Source organism: Molossus molossus, unplaced genomic scaffold (genome assembly GCF_014108415.1).
Source record: "Molossus molossus isolate mMolMol1 unplaced genomic scaffold, mMolMol1.p scaffold_m16_p_10, whole genome shotgun sequence".
Taxonomy (NCBI): Eukaryota; Metazoa; Chordata; class Mammalia; order Chiroptera; family Molossidae; genus Molossus; species Molossus molossus.
The window spans coordinates 43,010,794-43,031,068 of NW_023425345.1; the positions used below are offsets into that span (position 1 = coordinate 43,010,794).

The 20,275-nt window shown below is 42.0% G+C and overlaps 1 protein-coding gene across 1 annotated transcript in view; it reads right to left on the reverse strand.

Moving 5' to 3' along the window:
* The window catches only part of SLC2A13 (solute carrier family 2 member 13), a 322,426-nt gene extending 302,538 nt beyond the window's left edge, over window positions 1-19,888 (reverse strand). The window contains exon 1 of the mRNA XM_036252063.1: window positions 19,056-19,888. Within this exon, the coding sequence (XP_036107956.1) occupies window positions 19,056-19,611 (556 nt within the window). The 5' untranslated portion in view covers window positions 19,612-19,888. The remainder of the gene's footprint in view (window positions 1-19,055) is intronic.
* Window positions 19,889-20,275: the final 387 nt, after the last annotated feature.

The window sequence follows — 20,275 nt, forward strand, 5'->3', positions numbered from 1 at the left end:
TTATTTTGAGTAATTAAGGTGATGTCTGCCTAAATGTCTTATCTCTGGATACTTCATCTTCATAACTGCTTAGAAATAATAAAAATGTACTGACGGTGGCATTAAATTCATATCTACAAATCCTTTTAATCCAAGTTGGATTAAGTCAGCTAGTTGTTCACCTAAAGCAAATAGAAGTTAACCACAGCAGTAGCTATTTATATGCAAAGCTTTAAAGCTTATTAATAACTATAATTCTTAATGCTTAATACATATAAATATATTTGAAAATGGGTATCATTTTTAGAAAAATATAATTTTGAAAACGCTCTAGCACATAATGATATCTTGCACAGATATATTTTAAATAACGGTGTAATTACCAAATGAATATCACAAAATTATGTGTTTCTTTCCCAACATTTGAATTTGCTTAATTGGATTAGCATGAAAGAAAAAAGCATTCTTAAAACAAAAAAAAAAATGAGTTCTTTCTTCTCCAGTCTCAAGATCTGTCCATTCACAATACTTCACTCATCTGAATACTATAATATACTTTAAATTTTACTTATGTTGACACTATTATTAAGGTGTCATTTATTTGTTCCTATTTATTTCACAGGATAAGGAAGAAATCTGACCTAAAAAAAAACAGATTGTTAAAAACTTTTGTTGTGTTTTTTTCCCTGAACTCCAATTAAAGTTGAAACTGGCCAACTACTAACAAACAAAGAGTACAGGCATATCATATATGTATATTTGAAGTAGTAAATACCATTTCTTTCTGATCAGTCCTATATTTCAAGTTCAAATCACAATAAAAAAATTTCAAAATGTTCTCTCCGTCTAGCCAGGAACTACGGCTATGCAACTAGGTAACCCACTGTACTAACCAATAAGCATCTTATAGCTCTGCGGAAGGTTTTCACTACTAACATCCCAAGAAAACATATTCTGCATAGTCTGCTTTTGTTCACCAATCCAACAGATGTCACTGTCTGTCTACAAAAGAGATAAAATGAGAAGAAAAGTTCAGATCAATTAATCAAACACAGGGGTCAGCAACCTATCAGGCCCTGGCTAGGTCACAGGGATTAAAAAAGAGCACGGGGTGAGCAAAAGACATTGTCTTTGAACTTTTAAAACTTATAATATGGTAGAGAATACAGCTTTGTAAAATCACAATTACAAGTCCGGCCGTTGTGGCTCAGTAGTTGAGCGTCGATCCATGCACCAAGAGGTCACCGGTTCAATTCCCGGTCAGGGCACATGCCCAGGTTGTAGGCCCGATTCCCAGTGCGGGGCATGCAGGAGGCAGCCAATTGACGTTCTCTCCCGTCGATGTTTCCATTTCTCTCTCTCTCTCTCTCACTTCCTCTCTTTCTAAAATCAATAAAGGACAAAAATTATTTCTTTAAAAAATTACAAACAACAATCTGAATAGCTACTATTTATTGAGCATTTACTGAGTACTAGGAACTATGCTAAGCTTTTAACAGAAACTACTTGATCAGCCGATCCACACAAAAACTCTATGCAGTAGATTCTTTGCAAAGCTGGAGCTGCTGGCTCCAGGTAGACCTGTCTGTGCTGCTGGGCCTTGCATATTTTTCTATCACTGTCTACCTCAAGGGTCTCTGACTGCCATGTTCGGGCAGTCACAGCAGTGGCATAGAGAAAGGCATAACGAAGTGTGTCTGGGATGGCAAGGACAATTTCACAGGTATTAAGAGTTGAAGGGGTTACAAGATTAAAAACTAAAATGGTAAACTGGAAAATTGGCTTAAGCCAGGTCTTCATGGCATAATTTGATTATTTTGTTTGACAGTTAAAGTTTCCACATTTACTGGAAGCACCCTTATTCAAATAAACTTAGAATGTAATACAAGACCACTGTTTTAATTATCACAGTTTGGGCCAGTGATGCCTCTTCGTTGCTACCAGGTTGCTGACTGGCTTGACTTGAATACACATCATTCAAGGATCAGAATAACCTGAAGATCATGATACTTATTTTTAAATTCCATACATTTAATACCATCTATTAAAATTTATCACATAATACATTTACCTATGTTTTATCCCCTATATTTATAACAAAGTCCATATGAAAAATACAATATGTCTTTTTTTTAATCCCAAGATACTTTGTGCCTGGCTCAGTACTTAATGACTTAAGAAAATCTATTACAGAATCTGAAATATGGATTGAACACCAAGAAGCCAATAAGAGATTTCAAATTCCGTACCTAACATTCTCCAGGAGAAAGATACACTGAATTTTGTAAACTTAAGTCATCAGAGAGATGATTTGAAGGTCAGGGAAAACTGACTAGGCATTTTATAATCTGAGTGAAATATGACTCTCCAACCCTCACCTCACCCTCACTCCCACCCCACCCCACCTCCATCCTGCTTACAGTCCAGGTTCAACTACAAAAATGCAACTATTTTAACCGTAATCCCTCTTCCTACAAATTTCTCTGCTAGGAAATAGGGGAGATATTAGAGCAATCATAGCATTGAGGAAAACATGCCACCACACCAGGAGTTTGCATGCCAGCTGATTCCACCTGCCATCGTGTGTCAACATACAGTTGACCCCTGAATAAGATCACTGGGGCGCTGACCCACGTGTAGTCAAAAATCCATGTTAACTTTTGACTCCCCCAAAACCTTACAGTTCTCCCTTGGCATCTGCAGGGAATGTGTTCCAGGACCCCCACGGATATCAAAATCTTGGAATGCTCAAGTCCCGGATATAAAATGACTTAGAACAGTGTATACAGTCGGTCCTCTGCCTCTGCAAGTTCCTAACCATGGATCAAAAATATTGTTTTCAGTCCATGGATACGAGGGCTGACTGCACATGCTTTGAAAAAAAAAACCCACATATAAGGGGACTCACACAGTTCAAACCCATGTTGTTCAAGGGGCAACTGCAGTTACTTTAAGTCCATCCCCGAGAGTCTAATCATCTTTCATACATGAATCAACTAGACTTGCAAGGCTGATAAAGAGATCTGCTCTTGTCCCAGGTACTGAGAATAATGTTCGACTTAAGTATATCTATTTTTTTCCACTTACTTTAAAATGTTTGAAATGACAGACCTGAGTCAGAATCAACCTGAGAGAATGTGTAATTACGCACACCTACTGCATAATTTTCCTAAAACATCCTGATACACGGAAAATCCGATCTCAGCTCAAAAATTACTCACCAGGGTTCTACTATTTTAGTTTTTATCTATCCATTAAGTATTTATTAAATGGCTGCTATGTGCCAGGCACCATACTATACACTGGTGAAACGGGGAAGCAAAAATTGAAAAATACAAACCTGTCGTGCGGGGGACAGTAGGAGGGAAGAGATGAACCACAGAACTTACATGCATGTATGTGTAACCATGGATATAACAACAATGCTGCGGGGGTGGGGGGGTGGGAAAAGGGTGTCAATGGGGGAAAAAGGAGAAACATCTGTAACAAAAATAAAATAAATAAACCTGTCTTGCCCTGGCCAATTTGGCTCAATGTTTAGAGCATCAGCCCGCAGACTAATGAGTTGTGGGTTCGATTCCTGGTCAAGGGCAAGTACCTCGGTTGTGCTTCGGTCCCAGGCCCTCGTCAGGGTCATGCAGGAGGCAACCAGTCGATGTGTCTCTCTCACATCCATGTTTCCCTCCCCACTCCCTTCTCCCTCCCACTCTATCTGAAAATATATGGAAAAATATCCTTGGGTGAGGATTAAAAATAAATAAATAAAATAACCTGACATCATGGAGATTACGTTCTAGTGAAGAGAAACAATAAGTGACATATAGACCAATTAGTGAAAAGCGCCACAGAGAAAAATAAAGCAGGGAGAATAAAACAGTAAAAAGTTGAGAGTGGGGAGGACCAATGGTGATGGTGGCGACTTTACACAGAGCGATCAAGGAAGACCTCATAAAGGGAGCCACCTGAGAAACGCAACGACGCGGGAACGATGCAGACCTGGGGGTGCTCGCCAGCAGAGGACTCAGACCTGCAAAGGCCTGGGAGGAGGGCGCGGGCGTTCGCAGACCAGGGTGGCTGACGCAAGGGTGGAGAAGTGGCAGGAAGCAATGCTGGAGGAGGAGGAAGGGGCATGAACACAGCAGGCCACTAGCTGCTCCTCTGAGTGTGATGGGAGTTCTGGAAGGCGACATCTGAGGAGCACCGCAGAGGCAGGATCTGTTTCCTATTTTACGAGAATCATTCCAGCTGTCACGTGGAGAAGAGATGGCAGAGAGAGAGGTCAAGAAAAAGGCTGAGTGAACAGTCAGGAGACCTGCAGTGCTCCAAGAGAGATGGTGTTTTGGGTCTGGAATAGGAGTGGAAGTGATGAGAAACAGATTCTAGATATAATTAGAAGCTAGATTCAGAGGATTTCTCAGCAGATTAGATGTGGAACATAGGAGTCAAGGACAACTCCAAGGCTTGGACCTGCACACCAGGAAGGATGCCCTTACTCGGTGTGTGGAAGATGGTGGGCAAAGCAGGACGCTGGGTGAGAAGCTGGTCTAAGGGTCTGGAGGTCAGGAGAGAGGTCCGGGCTGAGATCTAGACAGTCAGCAAACACTAGGTCTTCTAAGCCACGAGCTGGGATGAGACCAATGAAGGGGAGCATGGAAATAGAGAGGCTAGCGCCAAGGGCTTGCCAACGCTGAGTTCTGGGAGACGAGGAAGAATGTGCAAAGGAGATTGAGAAAGAAGGACCTGAGGAAACACCAGGTGGGTGTGGTGTTCTGAAGCCAAAGAAAGTGCTTCGTGAAGGAATGATGTCAAATGCCTTTGAATAGGTTAAGTAGGACAAGGAGTACAAACTGTCCTTGGGTTTGGCGACACAGAGAACATGATAAACATGACAAGAGTAACATTGGTGGAGAGGTGAGGGCAAAGGCATCTCTGGGAAGAGTGGGAAGAGAACTAAAGAGAAGGAATATAGGCACCTGTTTTATGTAAGGAAAGGAGACAAACAGGATAGTAACTGAAAGATGAAGTGAGGCAGAAGGGTTTATATTTTAAGACAGAAAAAAACATGTGTGCATGCTTATGGAAATGATCCAGTCGAATGAGAAAATATATAAGATAAAAGAAAGGGAAATAGCTGGAAAGGTAGCTTTGAACAGGAGAGAGATGATGAGGTCTCAAACACAAGAGAAGGCGCTGGCCTTGGTCAGAAACATAGACAGTGCATCCAGAGGTCCAAGAGGAAGACAATATCCGGGCAGGGTGCAGGCAGGGATGCAGGGACGTTTGAGGAAACGTGGAAGAGCTCAGCGAATCTGAAGATGGGAGATTTCATTCTGATTGTATCTATTTTTCTTAGTGGTAAAGTAAGCAGGATGCATTCCTGGGATAACACAATAAGATCAGGAAATGCACATCATACATGCTGATGTCTTGTTAATTCATGCAATGAGTTAAAAACGGGGGGGGGGGGGATACATCCACACAACTTTCATATGATTAGATTCATTATATCATTGCTCCTTAAAAACTTCATTCCAAGGAATAAGTAAAATCTCATTTGGAAAAAAATCTATTGATGGAGTATTTTGGTGTGTGTGTGTTTTAAAATAAATATCTGAATTTCTGGTAAAGTTATGACAAATATAACGGGAATAGTAAAAAAAAAAAGGGGGGGGATTCAAGACCATTTTGCCATATATAAGCTATATGCACAATTTTATGCCTTCTTCCAAAGTCTATGTCCATCTATAATTTTTTAGATAGTTGTAATCAGTTGTCTATATAGGTTTTAGAGTTTGGGCTTATTGTTTGTATATTTATATGTAATTCAGTTCTACATGTTTTTATTTTAATGGCAATGCAATGTCTACCACAATCAGCGTGTGGTCTACCTAATCATTTCCCAATCCCTGGGCACTCTTGAGGTTCCACCCTGCCACCCTGGTTTTTACAAAATTACATACTGTACATCTAATAACATCTTTACGCAAAATGAGTTTTTCTTTTATTTCCTTATATTATAAGCCCTCAAGTGAAATTTCCAAATCAAAAACTATTATCAATTTTACAAATAAACATCAAAAGCATCGACCTCACCATATTCCTATATTCCAAGTATTTATATACTATGGTATCTAATACACATCAGTAATTCAAAATAGGTTTGTTGAATAAGCAAAAGAACAAATGAATGAAATGTGAAACATGCCTGGCTATTATCTAGAATATTCTCTACAGAAAATATTCCAATTTATTGTACAACCAAAAAATCTTTTCCTTCAAATAGCTCGGTAAATCATTTCTTAATTTGCTAATGTAGCATGTTACCTTAATTTTCACTTCTAATTATTAACAAGGTTTAACACTTTCCCAAGAGTTTACCTACTAATTGCATTTTCTCCTGTTCTAAATAGTGTATTTAATATGCGTTGAGCATAAATATATATACCTTTAGATAAATAAATATAGTATTATATTTTTCTCATCTGTCAACTTGCTTTTAAAACTTGTATGGGAAATTTTGAAAATGATAATACAATGAATCACATCACTGATGTAGATAGAAGAAAGAAAATCACTCCATTCCTATTCTTAAAAACTTTAGAGACTATGATATTAATGAGAATGAGATCTAACTTTTATCTGTATCATTTTTTATTCATAGTCATTCCTTTTTCTCAAATACTTAATAATTCTTTCTTTTCTCCATAATCTTGATTTTTGTTCAATACTAAACTCTTACAAATAGCTGGATCTATTGCTCAAATTTTTCTTTTGTTCCATTCAACTCTTTTCTGCTTTTAATAATATATTATGCCATTATATATTATATATTCTTTATTTGGAGTAATTACTTTCTAAGTAGTTTCCTGTCTTTTTTAAAGAAATATTTGTTCTTTATTGATTTTAGAGAGAGAGAAGCAGGGAGAGGGAGAGAGATAGAAACATCGATGAGAGAGAACATTGACTGGCCGCCTCCTGCATGCCCCCCACTGGGGATCAGGCCCACAACCTGGGCATATACCCTGGCCAGGAATCAAACCAGCGACCCCTTGGTGCATGGGTTGACACTCAACCACTGAGCCACAACAGCCGGGGTAAGTAGCTGCCTGTCTTTCAATACTGTTTCACTACTATCATCACTGTTCCCTCAACAATCATTTATAAAGTATCATACTGGAATTTTAATTACTAGTGCATTAAATATATACATTAACTTAGGAACTATTATGTGTTTAGCTTTCACAATCAGGAACAGGATTTATCATATAATGAAGAGGTAGGGCACACACTGGTCCTTGATCAGGAACCTGGCTTGGAATCTCAGCACTGTCACTAACAGTGCTAATTCACCTAACCTCTGCACTTCATCAAATTCACTCTTAAATAAAGGAAAATACTAACCTTCTTGGTTAATGAGTGAACACACACACACATAGGTAGAAGGATGGGCTTTGTTTTAGGTGTACCATATTTTGACTTTTCACAATACCTCTGATGATTATATCCCAGGAAACAATGACTAGAGATTCTCACAGATAAAGAAAGTATTCAAGCAGGCCCTGGCTGGGTAGCTCAGTTGGTTAGCCCATCGTCTCAATGAACCAAGGTTGTGGGTTTGATCTCTGGTCAGGGCACATGCAAGAAATGGCCAATGAATAAGTGGAACGACAAATCAATGTTTCATTTTTTTCTCTCTAATAAATGAACTAAAAAAGAAAAAAAAAAGTATGCAAGAAAAAATGACAAACTGTTACAACCTCTATGTGTATAGTATTTGACCAACACATACTGGATGAATTTTAACATCAGAAATCATTTTAAAAAGATGAACAAGTAGAAGAAGGGATAGTAAACTCCGAAAAATCCTAAATATTTCCCAAGTATAGGATAGGAGTGAATATCATGAAAGATTTTATAAGAATTCCCAACAAGCTTGCTTTCAAGAGGCATGACAAAGGACTGTCACAGTTTTGGTTTTGTGATTATTGCATGTTTTCATTTCAGTGATCCACCGCTAGACATACAGAAGGCCTGTGGGCCCTGCGTGACCATTGAGATAGTGCCTGAGACACATGCGGTGTCACCTGCAAAGCCACAGATGGCCACGTTACACTGACACTGCCTGTCCACCCAAAAACAGTGGTGGGAGGGGATCTAGAAACCGTTCTCTTTTTCTTTTGTATTTATCATCAGATAGAGTGGGAGGGAGGAAGAGAGAGAGAGAGAGAAACATCTAAGTGAGAAAGACACGCTGAATGGTTGCCACCCGCACAACCCCCAACCGGGGGCCGGGAAAAACTGCAACTGAGGTACATGCCCTTAGTAGGAACCGAGCCTGGGATTCTCCAGTCCGCGGGCCAACCCTCAAACCGCTGAGCCAAACCGGCCAGGGCTAGAAACCGTTTTCTTTGTGACTTCAGAGCAAATATTAGAATTAGGCAGACATGGCAATAACTGCTTCCAATTTTGCCCTGGTATTAACTTAAAATGATGCCTACATTTCAAGAATCTTTGAAAGTCACTGTTATATGCATTTCAGTCACTATATAATTTTCTTTCAAAACTACAAGCACTTGCTAACCAAACATTACATAGTGAATGTTTAGTCCTTGAATACTAGGCACACAATTTTAGTTTCCAATGTTCTCCCTCTGTTGTGTGGAATGAGTTCCTGAACTCATAAACTAGTTTATTTAGTCATAAACTAAATCCAAAAATATGATAATGGAATTTTATAGGAAAGCTTCCATTATTACATTCTTTTTATTCCAAAGCTATTACTTTCAATTTTTGATGAACTATTCTTTCTTTGCCTCTTCAAAGGCAGATACATCTTTTCCACTGGGAACTGAACTCTTTTGTCTATAACTTGGCATGTACAATATTACAAGACAGATCTAATATCACAGGTCCAACCGGTCCCTTACCACCAGCAAAGATAATACTCTAACAAATAGGTTCACATTTTTACTACTTTCTTATTCATCCCCTCTACATAGCCAAGAAAAACCGTGAACTCCCCTATGCTTTACACTGATCTCTCTCCCCTTCCCTCACTAGAAAGGTACCCTTCTCTCAGAGAACCTATGTTTATTACTTTCTTCAAGACCAGATTCAAAACTCCACCTGTCTGGCTGGCACAGAGTTTTACATAACATAAACTGACCACTAGAAAGACAGAGTATTGCCGCACTTTTTAATTACTCATTCTGTCTTCCAAGTCTGACTGTTCAATTTATGTACAGAATTTTTACTCACCTGTTACTAGTTATGAAAAGCATTAAACTTATAATAATTTTATTTTCCATGACTGTAAAAAGGTGTTTCGGCGGAGACTGAAATGGCTACACCTGATAAGAAGAGCTTCCATTTATTGCTGGCCAGGCATGTTTACATGCATCAGCTCATTTAGTTTCTACAACAACCTTATTTTCTAAGTGCTATGATAACACTCCATCTAGGGACGTGGAAACAAGCATACCATGGTAATCTGCCAAAGGTTACACAGCTTATGTGCGAATGCTTAATAAATATTGGTGCCAGGCACTATAAAAGCACTTTACAAATATTAACTTATTTAATCCTAACTACCCTGAGGCGGCTATTATCTCTATTCTACAGGTGAGGAAACTGAAATACTGTACAAGACTTGACACGGTCACGCAGGTAGCACGTGGCCAGCCAGGGCATGGGCCCAGGCAGTGAGGACCTGGAGGCCTCAACCATCACCACCAGGTGTTCCACTTTCTGAGTTAACCGTGCACCTGAGGTTTCTTGTGTCCAACTACAGCAACGGTCTGTTGAGTGCTACTTTTATGCATTCTTTAGTGTGCTACACATTTCAGGGCTTAATACATAAACAGGAGGGTGGCAAGTGCAGTGCGAGGACATAAATACGGTGACTACCTGACTAGCTAGCCCTATGTTTCTGGTCTACCAGGGACAGGAGTCATGGCCAAAAAGATAGGCTGTAAAAAAATAAGGCAGTTACATGCCTGAGATGTGTGGTTCTGAGAATATGCTAACATTTAGCAGAGGCCAACTGAGAAAGCTTTCCTGACAAGGCTAGACCTGGAAGGGTAGTAAACATCCTTCAGATAATTCTGCGGCAGGATTAACAACCTCATGTGTTTGTCTTTCCCGTGTAGTCTTAGGTCTTCTAAGAACAGGGACTATTTTTATTCTTGTCTCTCCAGCACCCGGCAGTCATCACTCAGTAAATGATTATGGGAGAGGGGTAGAGAGAATGTTATGGGAAGAGCACATTCCAAGCAGACAGAATATCCTGAGCTGAAAGGGAAAAGCAGAAATAGCATTTTTTAAAAAATTTAGTCACTGCATCATAGGCAGTATCTGTGCTGTCCAACTCCAGGAGGTCCTGCTGTGTTCCGTGTGAATACACCCCCTCCAGGGCAAGCGCAGTATGAATGGAGCTCTGGGGGTGTGCATACAGCAGCCCTGATTATAGGCATCCCTGTTCACGAGCTGTTAGCAAAGAAATGTTCCAACCAGTTTTGCTTTTCTCGTTGTCACGCCATGATATGCCAAGGCTATATTCAGAAAAAACTCATTTTCAAAGTTTGTATTTTAAAATTCACATCCACATCACAGATCACGGCAAAGAACAGTGATGCTGGCTTCAGGGACGAGTGTCAGCATCACTGAGCCATGGAGCATGGGCAGACTACGGAGCCAGACCTCTCTGGGCAAACTCTGGCTCCACCAGATGCTTTGTGACCAAGAGAAAGTTACTTCATCTCTTTCTGCTCATTATCTTCATCTTTAAAACAATAGTATTATGTCCCTGGGTTACTATGAAGGCTATGTAAATATATGCAAAATGTTTAGAAGTGTGCCTGACATACAGGAACACTGAACAAACGCTAGGTGATACCATTTCCAGGACACTGGCAGCTAAATGGGTTGTCAATTCACATTCCTCCTTGAAGAGTAACTGCTGAAATTTCCCCACAGGGCAGGGCAGGGAGATAATGAAATCAGATAACGGAGAATGCCACTGTCACCACTACTGGTGGCCCTAGTGATCCCATTACACTGCTCGGCCCTGCAGTGAAATGAGGGTCCTGCCATGAGGCTTTGACACATATCCCAGACCACACCATTCCACACAGTGGTGCTAATATTTAATAAAATGCCAAGTATAAAGCATGCAGTACTCCCAACCAATTTAGAATAGCTAGAAAACTTGGCTATTTTTTCCGCTCTCTACATTCAGGGAAATTAAAATTTAAATGTGGAAAAAAGGTTTTGAGGTTTTCTGGTGAGTATAGGTTTTGCTCATGACAACAGAAGTTTTTTTCTTCTTCTTTTTAATAAAAGTATTGCTACTATTGCCTCTGAAGGTCAATGGAAAAAAAAAGAAGAAATGAAAAAATATCCCACTTCTGGGACTATATCCTAAGAATCCCAAAATCTCAATCAAAAAGAATCTATGTACCCCTATGTTCACAACAGCATTATTTCCTATAGCTAAGATCTGGAAACAGCTCAAGTGCCCATCAGTATAGGAGTGGATTAAAAAGCTGTGGTACATTTACACAGTGGAATACTACGCAGCTGTAGAAAAGGAGCTCACCCTCTGCAACAGCATGGATGGACCTGGAGAGTATTATGCTAAGTGAAATAAACCAGTTAGAGAAAGACAAATATCACATGATTTCACTTATATGTGGAAGCTAATGAATAAAATAAACTGATGAACAAAATACTTCCAGCAACATGGAGACATGGAACAGACTGACAAATCTCAGAGGGAAGGGGGTGGGGCAGGAAGAGATTTACGAAAGAACAAACATATATACATATATGCATAACCAATGGACACAGACAATAGTGTGGGGGAGGCCTGGGGTGGCGTGGGGGCTGGGTAGAGGGGAACAAAAAGGGGGAAAATGGGGGACATCTGTAATACTGTCAACAATTAAAAAATAAATAAATGAAGAGTTGTAGACAGGAAAGATGTATAAAGGAAACCAGTTGGAACAGAAAAAGAAAGGAAAAATAGTCTCTCATGCTTTTGAGCAAAGATGGCAAAGACTACTTGCTATTTGAGGTCTACCAGCAGGTTCTACATCATTAGAAGTATCAAAGCCAAGGTCATCAGTGTGAAGTCATTCAACTTATTCTTACCTTGGGCTTAAAATACAGAAAAAGGAAATATGGGTGGGTGACTACTGGACAAACACAATTATGGCATAATCCTCACTGTCATTCTGCAACATCAATGCCACTAGAAAGGAAAGGGGAGGGCAAGGGCACATAAACTGTTAATGAGTATGAAACAAGGAAATAGAGGAACAAATGAAGTTTTACTTTACATGCCAGTTTCATACCAGTAGAGAGCAGAAATCCAACACAAAAATCTTACTTTAAAAAAAGATGAAACTGCCCTGGCCAGTTTGGCTCAGTGGTTGGAGCATCAGCCCTCAGTCCAGAGAGACCCGGTTTGGTTCCCGCTAAGGGCATGTGCCTCGGTTGCAGTTTGTCCCCGGCCACAGTTGGGGTCTTGTGGCTGGTAGGCAGTCAATGTGTCTCACATCGATGTTTCTCTCTCTCCCTCCCGCTCTATTTGAAGATAAACGCAAAAATGTCCTTAGGTGAGGATTAAAAAAAAAAAGTTGAAACTGAAAGAAAGGCATGGTGGGGGAGATAGAAAAAACAAACTTGATTGAAAAAACAACAACAACATTAGTTGATTATTTAAAAATCTGCTGGCTAACTACACTTACCTCAAATGAAATTCTTTTTTCACATTAATGCATAATTGCATGATTTTTCAAATTTATTTTTCTTACAGACGTTTCTCCTTTTCCCCTATAGTCACCCTCCTTACAACCCCCCCCCCCACATTGTTGTCTATGTCCATTGATTATGCATATATGCATATAAGTTCTTTGGTTTATCTCTTCCCTCACCAACGCCCCCCTTCTGAGGTTTGTGAGTCTGTACCTTACTTTTTAAATTTTTTTTCCCTTATTGATTTTAGAGAGAGAGAGAGGGAGAGAGAGATACAAACATCAATGAGAGAGAATATCAATTGGTTGCCTCCTGCATGACCCCCACTGGGGATCAGGCCCACAACCTGGTCATGTGTCCTGATCAGGAATTGAACCTGCGACCTTCTGGTGCATGGGTTGACACTCAACCACTGAGCCACATTGGCCGGACTGTACCCTACTCCTATGTCTCTGAGTCAATTTTGTTCATCAGCTTATTTTGTTCATTATATTTCACAAATAAATGAGATCATGTGATATTCGTCTTTCTCTGATTGGCTTCATGATGTTTTGATCAAACAAGATTTTACATTTGCTTTGCATTAAGGAATAAGAATTCAAAGTGCTATTTGGGGGAAAATATGATATATTTAAAAGAATTACTTGGCCATACCATACTAACTACAAGCTGCGACATGCAGCTACAAATTGTGTTCCAGTAGAGGGAGCCCTGGAACAGAGGCTGACAGGAGAAACTGATGTAAATCTAAGATTAATTCAACAAATTGAGTGCTGTATACAATTAACATGTCGATTCTCAGTAAAGGCTTTGAATACTGAATATCTGCATTTAGAGACTTCTTGATGTTCCCTACACAGGCACTAATTCATTGCTTAAAATGAGCAGTCAAGTAAATGCTAACACCATGGAGAAAGGGCTAAATTAAACCGCTTGCTTTCTGAGTATGCATGTGCTGACAGTGACAACAGTACTAAGTTCTTGTGGTTTGCCCTTTCTGGACACCTTGTAGCATGCATTATGCATGAGACACACCAGGTACCAGATAACAGTCAAATAAAGCAAAACTGCAAACTCAAATTACTACCCTCATCCAACCACACCTAGGAAATTTGATTACAGGTACAATACTGCTAAACAAAACTTCCAATAGGTGACTGTGTGTAAAGGACAAAATAATAATAATATTACCCTGTAAAACACAGTAAGTTTTGGGCCTGCAAACCAGTGTTGAAGAGGCTCAGAACAGGCCTCCCCAACATGAGCCACTTTGACATGTGAATTATTTTGAGCTGGAGGCAATCAAGACCCGGAGGCTCGAGAGAAACTTTTACCTCTTCTGTAAAGAATTTATTTTAAATTTTATTTCTTAAATATGTTTTTTATTATTATTATTTTTTAGACAGAGAAAAGGGGGGAGAGAGAGAAAGAGAGAAATATCAACATGAGAGAGAAACATCTATTGGCTGCTTCCTGCACACCCCCCACTCGGGATGGAGCCCACAACTCGGGCATGTGCCCTGACAGACCAGGAATCGAACTGGGACCTCTCAGTCCATAGGACAACACTCAATCCACTGAGCCACACCGGCCGGGCTCTTCTTTAAAGAATTTAAATTAGGGTCTTGCCATACTAAGAGGTATTGCCAGAGATAATTTTTTAATGACTTATCCACAGGACAGGGCACCCCTCTAATTATTGAATATCTGCTCTTCTTGTGCCCTTCTAGTGCCCGTCCTCTGCTCTGAAGCCCCAAGGTGCCTTACCTCATTAACTCCAAATGCCGGACGCATCTCATTTTAGCTATTTCTAAACTTCTTGTGTATGTGGGATGTCTGACTCATGTATGTATGTGGGGTTCCCATACATACCTATGCAACTAAATTTCACTTTGTTTTGTTAATCTAATGTCTCGCGTATAATGATTAGGACAACTGAAACCCAGAAGAGGAAATTTTCTTCCTTCCCACTGTGTTCTATTTGAAATTCAAGTCTTCGGTTTAAAAAGTTTGAGTGGCAATGGTAGTAGGACAGAGACCATAGTCTGGTCCCAGGACTCAAGTCAAGGATAAGAGCAGAACCCAATGAACCAAAAGAACTTCCAATGAAACCAAAAACTTAAAGTATTGCGCTATTCAAAACAGGCCCTCGATAAGCTGATTTTGTTGTAACTCACCAAGGAAACGAAACCCTTAAAGTAAAACTAATACAAATACCCCTGATTTCAGATGCTTCCGTTATTACATGCCTCATTTAATACAGATTAACAACTACACTCAACTTTTTGAGAGGTTTCTGATGAAGGACCACCGACTCTTCCGATTCAAGAAATTCATGGCCACATGCTATGCTTTACCCACCCTGTAATAACTATCTCAGCCAAGGATTTCTCAACTACGCTATTCACAGAGGCATGAGCTTTGGGAATAAAGTAGAGTTTAAAAGCAGAATGGTGGTGGTGGGGATCAAATCCAAGGGATATTTAATCTGATCACATCATTTATAACTAAAAAAACTCCTATGACTGGCCCTGCACAGGCATGGCCAAATAAACCCTATTCAGCTTACCAATCCTCTTCCACACAAAAAAACTCACTGCAGTCTCATGACCACCCCACGGGCACACTTCACTCTGCACTTCAAATATTGCTTGGATTTTTCTGCGCCTTCACTCTACCTTAAAAGCACAGTGTGGTAACAGAAAGAGGTTTTGTTTTTTTAATCTTGACTTTGTATGAGTCACCTTGTCATTCAACTGCTGTAGGCTATTTCCACATCCAGCATCAGGGGACCTGTTTCACACCTATTTCAAAGAGTCCAAGGATTAAATGAGAAATGTGTCAAGTAACAGCAGCATTGGCAGTACATGCTAAAGCACTAAATATGAGTTCCTTTCCCAGCTCCCTCTACATCTGTTGAACTCCTACTCACCCTTCAAACCCCAATTTAAATAATTCTGTTTCTGTAAAGCCTCCTTATTACTGTGTTCTACTTACCCCCTGCCCAAAAGAATCAACTGCCCACTCTTCTGGGTGTCCCTTGGCATATAAGAGAAACCTCGGCTGCATTTCAATTGTTTGTGGATGGTCTCTCTGTTGCATTAGAGAATAAAAACTTCCAGGGTGGCATTTCAATCTAATTATTGCCTACTTCAAATCTGACAAAATCAATAATGGAAGTTTAATTATCATTTGTTGTATTAAAAAAATGATTTCATTAAATTGTTACAAACCACAACCCTTAGATGCCCATTCAAATATTTTATAATACACTATTAAAAAAAAATCCTAATTTAGAGTGGTACCTTAACAGCAATGAAATTATTTTAATATTTCTGCTTACTAGTCATTCATTTAATTCATTTATTTAACAAGTGCTTCCTATGGGCTAGGAATACATCAGTGAAAAGCAAAACAAACAAAAAAAACCTGTCCCTGGTGGGCCTTATATTGGCCACAGGTAAATTTGCAAAAGAAAGAAATTATCACTACATACTTGTCAACATTAACTAAGTATCAAAAAGAACAGAAAAATACAGTAACATATGAAATTAACCCAGATTTAGTGTATCAAACAAACAAAACTGATTTAGTGTCCCTAAATCCATTTCCTGAAGCTAAAAATAATTCTTGTGACTTCTCTTTTAGGAGGTTAGTAATCTGTGAATTTTAAGGATTTTATATGTACAATTATATCCTTCACATAGATCCTAATCTGAAATGTGCTGCTGTTCAATGTGGCATATTTCAAAGCCTGTTTATGACCTTAAAAAATTCCTCATTTGGCCCTGGCTGGTGTCGCTCAATGGTTAGAGCGTCGGCCCACGCCCTGAAGGGTCACCGGTTTGATTCTGGTCAAGGGCACGAACCTGGGTTGCAGGTTCAATCTTGGCCCCAGTAGGGGCTGTGCAGGAGGCAACAGATAGATGTATGTCTATCTCATCGATGTTTCTCTCCCCTCTACCCAACTCCCTCCCTCCCTTCCACTCTCTCTAAAAATCAATGGATAAAATACCATAGGGTGAGGATTAACAAACAAACAAACAAACAAACAAACAAAAAGTCATTTTATAAGTGAAAAGGTTTTATGATCAGGGGTTCTATTCTAAGGGGTGTTTTCCCCAGGAGTGGCATAGGATTCACCAGGATTGAATTAGGACTATGTCCCAACTGGGTACACAGTCAAGCAAGCAGCCCAGGTGCCACAGGACCAGGCTGAGACACAGAGGCGTGCATCCACAGTTCCTGCACACCACCCTTTCCAATCCTACTTCCTGCTTCATCCTTGTGGCCTCCAACCTGATACCCAAGCATGCTCTATGCTTTCCTTTCTTCATTCATTTCCTGGCAGAGAAGGCCCTTTCCTCATTTCCATTGTTAAAATACTACTTAGCAACATACCATTTCAATCAGGAAAAGCTTCTGGCTTTTCCTCTGTCCAGGGTAACCTTAACCTTTTTTAATTTATCAGCCCTGACAGCCCTTTCTTATGGAGCTCAGCAAGTCCTATCCTGCTTTGATCCCACCCTGCCACCTTACTGGAATATAAACACTCCTCACCATTCTGCTAACAACATCTGGAAAGGATCCTTCCACACAACAGCGGCTCAACTTTCCAATCAGATACAATAGTCAACATAATATCCAAATACCCAGTACTTGCCACAGTTAAACACTAGGAAGCTTCCTTTAGAGATCTCTGCAAATCATTCACCCTCAAAATTACATATAAGATTCAGTCTCACTGAAGAAATCTTGCTACCTAAAATTGTTATTTGTGTCAGAAGAAACAAATAAAGTGGTCTAGGTGCCCTACGCAGAAAATGTGGGGAAAAAGAATCCTGCACATTTGACTTTAACACCAGGTTATTTGTTGATGGGTTCTGAAGGCACCCTATAAATGAGGTTTCACTTCAGCAGTCCTTTTGGTCATTTTGGACTTTAATGGGCCCACTTAACATTTTACTGAGAGCCCTGCCCTGCTTCAGTAATTAACAGTACCATAAACAAACTAGAGGGAGATCAGTAGTGACAGCATTGGGATATAAAGTGCAGTGAGCTGGTATTTAGGGTAACAGTGCCTATGTGTAGAGTTGTCTAAATGGGGCTCACTTCCTCTGAGAGCCTACAGAGAAGAGGTGAATAGCATAAATGTCAGACAAGTGGTGAATGGACAGATCATCAGGAGCCCAGGTTGAAAGGGCTTTCATCAAGCCGGCCATAGGGAAGAAATACATCAAATGCACCCTACAGGAAACAAAAACTGAATTAGGAAATGCAACATTTGAAAAGCATCAGTAGTGTGTCTTAGAAAAACTACCAGTGAGACTGAAGTTTCAACCCCCCACTTTCCCTCAAAAGTACTTTCTAATAATACTGACCACATTCCAAAGAGCTTCTGTGTGCCAAGAACTCGCCAATTGTACTTCCCCTGCTCGGCAACCAGGGTGAAAAATCAATGCCAGGGGAACCTTAATCCCTTAGTTTTGAAGTAAATTGCAAATATCTATCTTGCTGGGCATTTATCCACAGAGGGAGTAACTCCTAAATGAATTTAGGAAGTGAACATGACCTTTAATAGATAATTTGGTTCCCAGAAGGCAGGCAGGAGAGGAGAGAGAGAGAGAGAGAGAGAGAGAGAAAGAAAGGGTGAATATGGATTTAAAGGAAAAGATAGAAAAAAAGGGGAAGCAAGGAATTCATTTGGAGAAAAGATGAAAGCAAAAGGTTATGCAAAAAGTAAAAGAAAGAAAAATTATAGCCCACCTAAAGATAAATGACCAGAGAAGGAAAGAGAAGGGGCGGCAAAGAACAGTTTTTGAGTCCAGAATTACTTTACTTTAAAATTTACGTACTGTGCCTTTAAGTGGATTGGGTCCGAAGTTTGGAATCCCAGAAAAGGAAAGGAGCTACCAGTAGTGAAACAAAGCCAGACAATGCAGGAAAGTAGGGAGATCCTCCCTCTTAAGCTGTGGAGCAGCATCAGGTAGGGCTGGATCAAGGAAAAAGCCGGTGATGAGCGGGGTTCTTGCAGGTGCTCAGAGAGGCAACCATCACGCAGATGCACTTGTTCGTGGGCGAACGAAGATTCCACGTGGGCTCGAGGGAGACTACAGCAACCCACCCAACCCCACCCCTAACCCTCGCGGGAGCCTTGGAGGTGGGACTGAAATGGGCTCTCTCCCGGTAAGTGGAGGGCGTATTCTTGGACCTGGCAAGACCCGACAGGGACCCCGAAGGAGCAGAAGGAGCGCAGGAACCAGGGTCAAGGGCGATGACGCCAGGGACCCTCGGCTGCCCTTCCCCGATGCCGAACTCACCGATGCCAAGCCCTACAACCACGCGGCCGGCGAGCAGGGTCTCCTTGTTGTTCGCCGCGGCCAGGACCGCGGAGCCGGCGGTGAAGAGGGCACTGGCCAGCAGGATGGCGGCGCGGCGACCGAAGACGCCGTTGAGGGCCCCGCCGGCCAGCGCCGAGACGGCGGCCGCCCCCACCGTGCTGGACACCAGCAGCTCCTGCCACAGCGCGTCCAGGCTGAGCTGCCGCTTGAGCAGCAGCATAGCCCCCGACACCACGCCGGTGTCATAGCCGAACAGGAAGCCGCCCAGCGCGGAGAAGACCGCCACCACGTACACGAAGGCGGGGGTCTCGTCCTGCTGGAACTGCTGCCGCGCCGCGCGCTCCAGGTCCCCGACGCCGCCGCCGCCCGCGCCCGCACTCTGCAGGCTGCTGCTCGACTCGGCGGCCGCCAGGAGGCTGCGCTCCCCGGCCGCGCTCGCCGCGTCCGGCTCCTGCTGCTTCCTGCGCCGCTCGCCCTTGAGGCTGCTCAGACTCCGCAGCGTGTACTCCACATTCTCGCTCGCCTTGCGGGACATAGGGCAGCAGGGGCCCGGGGCTTCCCGGGGGGACGAGGCTCCGCGGGCCGGCGGTCCCGAAGGGCTGGACAGCCTGCACTGGCAGGAGCAACCGCCGCCGCCTTCCTCCTCCCAGTTGCCGCTCCGGATGCCCCGGCAGCCGCCGCCGCCGTGGCCGCTCCGGGGTAGAAAGTTGCTGCCCGCCGAGCTCCGGCGCTGCAGAGTTGGAGCCTGGCGGGTCTCACTCGAGACTCACGCCCCGCGCCTGCCGAGCTGGCGTAGCGGAGCGGGCGGGAGGCGGGGCCTCTAGTCACGTGCAGCCTGGGACCAGCGGGGCAAAGCCTGGCGATACTCCGCCCCTCCTGGGCAGGGCCAGGCTCAGCCAGCTCCGGACCCCGCCCCCAGGTCGAGGGCAACCTCTGATCTAGGCTCCTTTCATTTAGGGTTCTTGCGTCTCTAAGGAATTAATCCTGGCCTGGGGACTGCTGCTGGGAAGCAGGCCAAAGTGGGAATGCCAGGCGACAGGTTTCCACACCTGAGAAACAGGCTACAATGATTTCACGGTTTGGGAGGCTCGGAAGAGAACACTTGAAAACATCCTTGAGCCATCTTCTGCCAACCTGGGTCTGGCCATGGCTGGAAAGGGCCCGGAAAAAAAATCTTGGTGTGGCACATAGCAAGTACC